Consider the following 10,388-nt stretch of genomic DNA (forward strand, 5'->3'; position numbering starts at 1 on the left):
GGGGTATGTTCGGACTGTGCTGACACGTTGACAACATGTCCGGGGTGTGTTTGGACTGTGTTGACACTCGGACATCATGTCTGGGGTATGCTATAATAGCGCTGACACCAGGACATCATGTCTGGCGTATGTCTGGGGTATGTTCTGACTGTGTTGACACTAGGATATCATGTCTGGGGTATGCTCGGACTGTGTTGACACTCGGACATCACGTCTGGGGTATGCTCGGACTGTGTTAACACTCGGAATCATGTCTGGGTGTGCTCGGACTGCGTTGACTCTATGATATCATGTCTGGGGTATGTTCGGACTGACTTGACACTCGGACACTATGTCTGGCGTATGTCTGAGATACGTTCGGACTTCGTGGCCACTCGGGTATCATGTCGTGTCCATCATGTCTGGGTATGTCTGGGTTATGTTCGTACTACATTGCTATACCAGGACATCATGTCTTCCGTATATCTGGTGTATGTTCGGACTGTGTTTACACTCGGACATCATGTCTGGGGTATGTTCGGACTATGTTGACACTCGGATATCATGTCTGGGTTATGTTTGCACTGCGTTGCTACTCCGACATCGTGTCTGCCATATGTCTGGGGTATGCTCGGACTGTGTTGACACTCAGACATCATGTATAGAGTATGCTCGGACTGCACTGACACTCAGACATATTGTCTTGCGTACGTTCGGACGGTGTTTATACTGCCGATCAACTCTTGCACCAACTCGCGAGGTGGATCAAATTTCGCCGAACAAATGTCACTGACAATGGCCTGATCGTCATCTATACTAGGGTTGCCATACGTCCAGAATTTCCCGGACATGTCCGGGATTTCACTGTTCAAACTAGCGTCCGGGAGGAATTTCTAAAATATGTCAAATGTCCGGAATTTTGAAGACTTGAGGTAGGCTCATAATTTTTTTCGTAAATCAGCATAAAAACAATATTTTTGTGAATATTTATGCTGATGCATGATAATTTTCTTGGCGCTGCGAGCGATTTGCTATCACATTTCGTGATTTTAAAGTGTAGGCTACCACCCTCGCAAAAACTGTAATAAAATATAAATAAAAACAACCTTCATTTATTGGAATAAGCCTAATTGTAATTTCAATTGTAGGAGAACTGTATATTCCTAGAGATCGTTAAGGCCGTTTAAATGCGTTATTCAAAGACAGTGGTTCCAAACGAGGGGGGGTCGTTTACCTATATTCTGGGGGGAATATGTTGGACCTAATCAGCTTCCAAAATAGCCCGTGAGTAAGTCTGGGCAAAGGAGCTGACTTTGTTTATAAATCAGCTCGTCAAATTTTGATCTGGGCCACGGAACATTTTCAAATTGGAGATGGAGTCGCGACCAGGGCCGTAACAGCGCTTCGTCAGCCCCCCCCCAATCGTTGGTCTTGGGCCCCCCATAGGGTGATAAACCTAACTTCACCCCTCAGGCTATACGCTGTTTGCCGCTACTTGTCATCTACATTGAGTGTCCGTTTAGTTAGTCAGCTTTTTCTTGCCTGATCGCGCCAAGCGCGAGAAATTTCTTTAGTTCTTGACTGAATCGGTCAATACGATCTGGAATTGCATATATAATGCTATTAATTTTTACCATCTCCATGCTCACGTAATCTGATTTACTGGTAGAGCTGAGTGAGATGTGTTTGAAAAGGTAGGAAGGAACCCTCAATGATAATTAAACATCTCCGGATGTATACCCGTTGGCAGGAACGAAACAGCCCATTCCCTGCCGCAGGATGGTATTTGTCTTGTGTGGTTCAAATTGCCAAGACAGGAGCACGCGGCGCCAGTCATTTAGGTGCCTATGGACGATTAAACCTATATGTATTAACCGGATCGTGACCACCTCTGGTCTATGAGCAAAGCTTTGCTAGTGTGACGTCATGCCCATTTTGAAATCCACTAGTGGGCGCTAAAGAATGTCCGGAATTTGGGTTCCAGAAATATGGTAACCCTAATCTATACGGAATAAAAAATAAATAGTATCGGCTTTGCAAAATGACCAATGTAGTCGAAACACCATGAATATCAAACAAACAAATTGTTTGGTGGAATTGATCATATACAAATGAAGTCCAAGTAACAAACTATAACTGTTCCTATATGTAGGCCTATTTATATCAAGCTTGCTTTATTAAGATTGACATGTGTAATTGGCTGGACCGTGAATAGTGCGAGGTATGTAGCAAATTTCGAACAATAGTAGTGTTGACTCCAATTTCTTACGATCTTAAAAATATTACGCATTTGCAAAAAATTGTAATTGCTATACTTCTCAATATTAGTATATGATACTATACGAATAGATAATAGATGTATAAATAATATAAGAGCACTTTCATGTATCTTTGAATTTGGAAGTCAGATTTGAAATCTGTAGTAACAAAAAGGTATGGATAGAAAGCGCGAACGATAGTTGCAAAAGCTTGCATAGAGTTCATAATAGGCCTACAAAACAGCAATCGCGATGCAGTAGGAAAGGCACAAAAGTTATTGATATTGCATATTGCAGCACGCGTGTACTGTACAGTACACATGTACTGATAGTAGTTGAGATGCTATCTTGTGACAAGACTGAAGTCATCATCATTGATCATCAGTATACTATTCTGCCAATATTGCAGGCGGTCCACGCGTGACGCATAGCGACGGCTCGTCTTGTATGGCGTCACGATAATCACCATATCATGTCGGAGGATTGTCCCTTAATGGTACCCGACATAGTACACAGAATAAAAGATGGATGTCATGAAGACCATGACGCAATTTTTGGCACCTTGACTACCGCTGGTTGTTGTCGTTAGCGATGTACTTGTCACTGATAGATCGGTCGCAATCGCAGGCGTTGTAGTGGTTGTACCTAGACGAGTATTATGACATAATAAAGGCTGGTTGCTCATATCCATACAGTCACAATTTTGTCAGATTTCAGTGGGATATTATTTGTGGTCATATTTAGGGATGGTGCGAACCCCTAAAAGGTTCAGGTTCGTGCGAACGCGAACCTTGTGACGTCATGTGACGTCACATTGCCAATTCCAACCCTACATTACAGGCCACATAAGCCACAATGCTTAATTAAGTACTTAATTAAGTACTTAAGTACAAATGTATCAACCAGAGCAATCAAATGCTATAATATAATCAATATCTTCCGTCGCTTTGCCAGCAATTTCGACGGGGAAATACAAGGGAACATAAGCTTACGCCTTAACGGTCTAGGCCAGACCGTACAATGTATTCTGCGTCTGACTATTGCTACATTGGTATGGAGCAGAGTGTAAAACGGGTTTCTGTACTTGAAACCGATAATACCTTATAAACAATTAGATTATACAGTAGCAAACACCCCAATCGCACTGATTTGGTTTTTATGATACAATGAACAATTGAACATATCAAATCAAGATATACCCTGTACGCCTGCTAGATTTATTTTACATCAGACAACGATGACGTCTTCTTTCACTTTTAGTGATTGTTTGAATAAGCATCATTCGCTGACTTCCCAAATGTAGTGTATTTCGTTCTTGATGTTGTGTTATTGCGGGTCATGCTCACAGCAGAGAGTCACTATAAATATCCACAAACGGAAAGCTGAATATTTCCAGCGAACTTTTGTAACAAAGCAAGTACAATATTTGAGATTGGCAAGGTGCATGCTCGTTTATTGTTGATTTTTTTATGCTGCCAGCGCGATGCATAGAGTGGTACGAAGTTGAAATGAAAAACATTTCAGCCAAAGATGTTATAATGACATCAAAAATTGTAATATATGAAAAAGGTTCACAGTCCAGAACTTACCAATGTTCGTTTGTGAACGTGAATCTCTAAATTTTGAGGTTCACACACTAGGCTTACCATATTTTGGAAATCTAAAAAGAGGACACTTTTTCAGAAATTTGAGACTTGAAAAACCAGAGAAGAATTCTCAAAAACCGGTGAATTTTCCCCACTTTGTGATCGGTTGACTAAAAAAAAGGTCATCTTTTCCGCTCAGAGCTCAAAATACCGTTTTACTTCCCGCATTGCTAGGTGGATGACTAAAAAAAAAAGTCATCTTTCCGCCCGAAGCTAAAATAACCGTTTTTCACTTCGAAATACCCGCCGGTGCGTCAGTTCTGTGCTAATTTACGGCATATCACTCGCAATTTGTTCTAAATCTGACCTAAATTTTTAAAAACAGAGGACAAAATCTCAAAAAAGAGGACAAAAGGGCGTCCTCCGAGGACACTTTCAAAAAAGTCAAAAAAGAGGACAAATCCTCTTAAAAGAGGACTTATGGTAACCCTATTCACACACAGAACGCGAACGTGAACCTAACTTTCACACCATCCCTAGTCATACAGGAAAATTGATGTTGGGCGTTGTCGACATGGTGGTGAAGTGATTTCGTAAAATGCGATTCGCAATTCACCTTTGCTTTTGCTCCAGCAATCCCTCAGACGACATTCTTTAGAATCGGTCTGCCCGTCACTTCTGCTACGAAACATAATTCCAGTGCCACAGGTTACAGTGCATCGCGTCCACGTAGACCACTGCGGAGCTGCAATTCAACACACTTGAATACGACATTGAATTTCATGATCGTTAGTTTGAGCCATCCCACAAAATTCGAATTCCTATACACATCCCGTCACGTTAACACACAAATCGTTTGTTTAACATGCAATTCCGTCGACTGTGGTGACTTGTTAGAATATTGGGGAAATCGTGTGCCAAAAACAAAACATACGTGGTGCTGATGCGGTAAAAAGTCGTCTATGTGATCTGACGTCGTCCGTTGCACATGCCGCCAGTAAGAAAGAAATACACATCGCTCTCACCAATATCTCCATGTCGCTATATATTAAATAGTTGAATCTGCATCGAGAAATAGTTATTGCTTAGTGAGAATTTAGTCTCAAATTACTTCATATGACCTTTCACATCGACCATCCCCATAGTTTTTAGGCATATAATAAGTCGATGCATTCGCATTCCTTGCACGTAATCATAAAGCAGCGAGAAAACTGGTGGAAGCACTTACGTTATCGCGTTTAAACCGCGTGACTATATATACTGACTGTTAACAGCAGTAACTATTGAGAGAATGTCGTCAGGCTGCCCTTATACAAGGGTTACTTACTAACGTTGATAATATAAGGAGATCGGCAATCTCGCTGATTTCTGTCTCCGCGAAATCCTCGCTAGATTTACGATGTATTTCTTTGAAGGCGCATGTACGAAGGTTTGCAGCGACCGCGTGAGAACATATATTATTACAGTAATATTGTGACCTCCAATTAAAAATAACCTGCTTACTGCCAACAGTATTCATATAACTTCCATAATTAATCCAATGTTTTAATAAGCCTCTAAAACTGTACTATTGTATACTATTTTACATTATCCAAACGTATCCACAATCGATCAGGTGCCGATGATAATAATAACTAATTTGAGTTATTCATTTGGCGCCACTTCTAATAAATTTTGCAATTTATCGTGCCCATAATTTGAACGCTACGTTTTTATGAAGCTCAAAGCTGCACTATACACATATGCAATACAGGCTCTCAATTCATCGTTCTCGATGTAGATAAGCTAGATGTTGTCGCTGTCGCTACCGTAAAACAGATCATTTTATATACATTATTTGTACTCTCAAAAAAGTCAGTTTCTCAGCAACGAAAGAAATTTGTCACGAGTGCCGCGAATATTGACAGCCCTTTCTGTTTTTTAAACATCACGAGTTCCGTCTGCAGCCTGGAGAAAGAGAATATATGTTTGGAATTTTTATTTATTTACCTACTGGGATCTTCCCCCGACTGGCCGTATTCACCGTTGGACTTCCTCGGTGCCGACACGAGATTACGTCATGCCGTGTCTTGTGACGTTCTCAACACGTGCTTCAAGTCGGCAGATCGAGAATTAGAGTAGGGAATATTGGCCTGGCGTCGAGTCGCCATTGACCAATAGTCGAAACACCATGAACTGAACAGTGAACACTCAAACAACAGCGGAGCGTATAGCGTCACATTACTTATAACGCGGAAAGCTTGTTTTCCACATTTATACAGTGAAAGAATGCCGTCATTTTATTAGCAAATTGCCTAATAGACAAATGTTCGAAACCGCAATTCTTTATGTAGGCCTATTCGTTTAGTTTAGAGCAGTAGGCCAGTTCTTAATCGGTGTTCCATGGAGCAATAGGGTTCTTGTGAGCCAGTCTCTGGGGTTCCGCGGAGGTAAAGACACACACTCAACTCACATGTATGATTTGTGGTGATACGCCATCTTTGATTGCAGAATTAAGCCCGATCAGCAGTCGAATTGTGACTGTTGTTGAGGTACGTTGGGCTCGCAATCGAAACCCAGTCCTTCGGAACTGTCAATTCCATCTCCAATATTTATAAATTCGTCTGTAATTAAGCACTTGGAATCAATGGTTTCTGCGGGAATGCAATTTGATAGACATAACATTATACCAGGAATACAATCCATCACGGTAAATAACTTTTATGGAACTAATCTGTATCTTCGTGGCTTGTGCAATGTGCATTGTGCAATTGTGCATTCATATGTCACATAAGTCGCATTACCCACAAAGTCGTTGTATATTATATTATATTGGAATGGCACGTTAGGTTTTTTCTATCTTACGGATTAATGAAATAAACGCAATACCAGTCCGCAATAACCAATAACATAGCCGAATAGGCACAAGAGCTCGTTAGTGTCCGCGCATAGCCTGTGAAACATGTCCTAGGTTCTGCAGCACGATTAGCGTAAAACACGCTCTTCGTTGACATAACACAACTGCAGGCACCAGACAGCAGGCTGATCTCACATCACGTTGGAAATTGTAATCACGCGACTCTGATGCCTATACGATACGTCATAGGTAGGCCTATCGGTAACAATGGCGAGAAGAGATATAGATCACGACTCACGCCTACAATTTCGCTCAGGATTCCCCTTTAAATTATCCCTCCCATGTTATATTGTGATGTAATCCCTATCGTTTAATTGAATTTTAATCAGTTGACAACGTCACAAGGCTGCGCTACAATGAAAAGAGAGTAAAGAGTCGCAACGAGTACGTCAGGTGAAGTCAAATAGCGAACAGCAGCAAGAGCAGGTTACTTTACCGGTAGAAGAGACAGCTTAAGAAAATACAGCATGTACGATGACAGAACAACACAGAAAAACCGGAGTCTGCGATAATTTAATAAGTAATGGTATTGACTTCATAAGTGGAGTTATATTAATTTTTCCTAGACCCTGGAAAGACATCACGAGGCAAAAAAAAATTGAAATGAAAAAGTCTCTTTCGGTACTGGCGAGATAGATACGTCTGTAATCTCAAACGCAAACCGTTATTGATTATAGAGCTATGTTCACTATCTAGATCGGGAGTGGGCAATTATTTTACCCGTCGGGCCAAATGTGAAGCAGAAAATACGATGGCGGGCTGAGAAAAATGTTTAGACCAGGGGTGTCAAACTCAACTTGGGTCGCAGGCCGGATTCATACCTTTTGATCGCTCGCGGGCCTGGCCAGTCTAATGGATCAAACTGTTATCTCCATATACAATATCCATCCATTTGCTTTTCACTTTTATACTTGATTATTTATCAAGCCTATATACATAGCCTAATCGTATATTAAGGATCGTAGGAGCTCTATTGTAGCAACACTTATTCGCAGGCGATGGAATTGCCCAAAATACGATGGTTGGACGATTGAAGAAACCGGAATATCAGTGGTTCTAGCGGTGATAAAAGATGATATATTTCCATACGCGCACCCTTCGTTTTAGTCGTGATGGGGCATTAGCCCTCCGTATGCGGCTATGCGTGGTGAGGAATACAATGATTTGATTTGGTTTGGTTTATTAATATTTAATCACCATTTGGGGTTCTCGGGGGGGGGGCAAGTTCCAGTCGGAAATTATGCAGTAGTGCCACGATGGATTATTTGTGAACATTTGTATTTTCCAGGTAACCCGCATAATTATAGAAATATACAATGGTTTCGTATTAGCGTTTTCGCTTCTGTGATTAACTGCTTTTTGGTCCATTTTTCCATAGAACTCTGAATTCAGTGTGCTCTTTTTTGCCTTTTCGGAATTTGGTGTCTATGTCACCGATTTGTTCCCAACAGTGATTAGAGTGAAACCGCAATCCTGCCGTCGGATGGTTTTAATGTGACACATTTACGACATTTGCTGTTTTGATGCTTATTTAACGGAAACATTTATTACTAAATATCTCAATATTTGTTAGAAATGTGCTGGATAATACAAGCATTTTCCAATCTACTCAGAATTGTTCGCGGGCCAGATGAAATCTTCTGGTGGGCCGTACGTTTGACACCCATGATTTAGAGTTTTAGTTAGACTATGTTCTGCGGCGTGGATTTTCATTTATATATTGAAAGCATGGAATTACACTGTTAACACATGTTGCTACGTGGCCGCGTCCCGCGTCCCTGTGTGGATTGGTAATATATAGCCTTGTGGTTGCTCGGAACTTTTGATCTGCTAAGGACTTTGACAATAATCAGAAGAAAGTGATATTTTAATTCTTGTGGTGCAGAGCAAGGACCTGTTTTCAGATCTGGTCAAAGTATTCCTCTCAATTAGAAATAGGGTTGCAATTAAAACAAACGGTGTTTTAAAAGACTTTGTTTAAAACACGTTTTAAAAAACGAATGCCTTTTTGAAATATTTTTTCAAACGTTGTCTAATTATGCCATAAATGGGTAAATACTTCCGAAAAACCATGTAGTATGAGCCTACGGACGATTTGCACCCAAAATAGTCGACGTACGATGTGAGGTGGCTGGAACCTTGGTACGGAATGGGTGTTCTGATGATGATTACCACCGACCGTAAAAATGCTGCATAACGATGTAGTCCTGGTTAAAGATGTTTTTGGTCTCTTTATGACAACGATCGGAAGCCCTTTTCGTCGAAGGAGCCATATTTACCATACATTTTCTATTGTCAATGTTAATCCATTGTGATGTCACAATTTAACAAAATCGTGACGTCATGGCTAAAAAAAAATGCAAAACATGCTTTAAACAAGGGTATTGTCTTAAACATGTTTGTTTTACAATGATTTTTGTTTTAAATACAACCCTGATTAGAAATAAGGTAGCGATTTTCGAAAGGATGCCAAACTACTTGAAGTGTATAAAATAAAATGAAGAACTCAAGTAATTAGTTTCAAAATATAGACTTGGTACGTTGTTCGCTTACCTTCATCAGTTTATTAGAGGTGACTAATTTCGAATTTGCAGTGGTGCTTCTCGGCAGTTGAGACCTTCTGCACCATGCCTATACTCACTGATGCATCTATACGTCCCACTGGACAGTGTAACAAAGTCTATCAGTGATTGAATCGTGTATAGGGACTTTTTAATAGCAAGTTAAAGGAGAATGGAATCTCGTTTCTATATTCTGTTCTGATTGAGCTAGATGTACCTTGCGTCATGCGTAGTGGTTGCATGGTGAACATTCATGTCCTCGTGACCAATGCAGAATGACTAACGACACTGCAAATAGATGCAATTCACGAATATATATTTAGTTACCGCGATGGAGATTATTTTGCCCAGGTGTTATAACAAGTTCATTCGTGATGATACAAACATACTACGAAATTATACTTTTATCTTTACCAAATACAGAGTTTAAAAAGAAAGTAGTTTTTATCTGCTACGTTGAGGTGGAAATAGCGTAAAACATATACGAATTAAGTACGTGGTGCATGTAAGAAAAACCTATTTTAGTATTCTGAAAAAGTAAGATGCGCTTCGTTACTGGCCAGTGGCCACCGCTGACTGTTACAATATATAGCCTCATAGGATGTCGCTTAGATCATCATCATCATCATTTATTTATTATCAATTTTATCATTTAAATACACCACAAAAATGCGATACAATGAATAGACAGGAAGATGTCGAAACGACTTGGATTTGTCTATGGAATTCAAACCGCGAGTCAACAGTCTATTTTGTTAAATATCGTATTCGTTCGCCGTCACATTTATTTTGCGATATACACCAATACCACCCAAAATTGTGACTACCCTGCTTGGACTTTCAAAGAAATGAACTGCAAATCGACAAATCAGGACGCATATTCATGGGCGAAGTCGGAACCAGAATAAGCAAATATTGCTTTTCAGCTTTGCTTGAATGCAGATTTTTATTTTCTGTACAGCTCTTTTCTTTTACAGCATCTGACCCATATAGATATCTAAAATTTCAGACTCAGCCTAAATTTGACTCCTTTTGTTCACGACACGTAAGCCTACACCCGCATCCATTGTATTGTTGCTTGTTCCTTACGAAGGCCGGTCCAAACGAA

General features: G+C 40.3%; 2 protein-coding genes across 2 annotated transcripts in view; one reads left to right on the plus strand and one right to left on the minus strand.

Annotated features, from left to right (window-relative positions):
• Positions 1-10,388, plus strand: part of LOC145446089 (acylcarnitine hydrolase-like) — a 282,243-nt gene that overhangs the window by 71,149 nt on the left and 200,706 nt on the right. The window lies entirely within an intron of this gene.
• On the minus strand, positions 2,051-4,966 carry LOC145446382 (uncharacterized). Its single transcript, XM_080324669.1, has 3 exons — positions 4,758-4,966; positions 4,440-4,568; positions 2,051-2,882 (listed from the first exon to the last, which is right to left on the minus strand). Exons 1-3 carry the CDS (start codon positions 4,858-4,860, stop codon positions 2,728-2,730), a joined length of 387 nt encoding a protein of 128 aa, XP_080180795.1. The 5' UTR covers positions 4,861-4,966; the 3' UTR covers positions 2,051-2,727.

Source organism: Botryllus schlosseri, chromosome 9 (assembly GCF_051294905.1).
Source record: "Botryllus schlosseri isolate E-star chromosome 9, Bs_hap1, whole genome shotgun sequence".
NCBI lineage: Eukaryota > Metazoa > Chordata > Ascidiacea > Stolidobranchia > Styelidae > Botryllus > Botryllus schlosseri.

Coding starts and splice junctions, on each gene's coding strand:
- LOC145446382 (XM_080324669.1), bottom strand. CDS start 4,860: ATGGAGATATTGGTGAGAGCGATGTGTATTTCTTTCTTACTGGCGGCA. Junction 4,569..4,757: donor TTTTACCGCATCAGCACCAC/GTATGTTTTGTT, acceptor GTTGAATTGCAG/CTCCGCAGTGGTCTACGTGG. Junction 2,883..4,439: donor TTGCTGGAGCAAAAGCAAAG/GTGAATTGCGAA, acceptor ATACTCGTCTAG/GTACAACCACTACAACGCCT.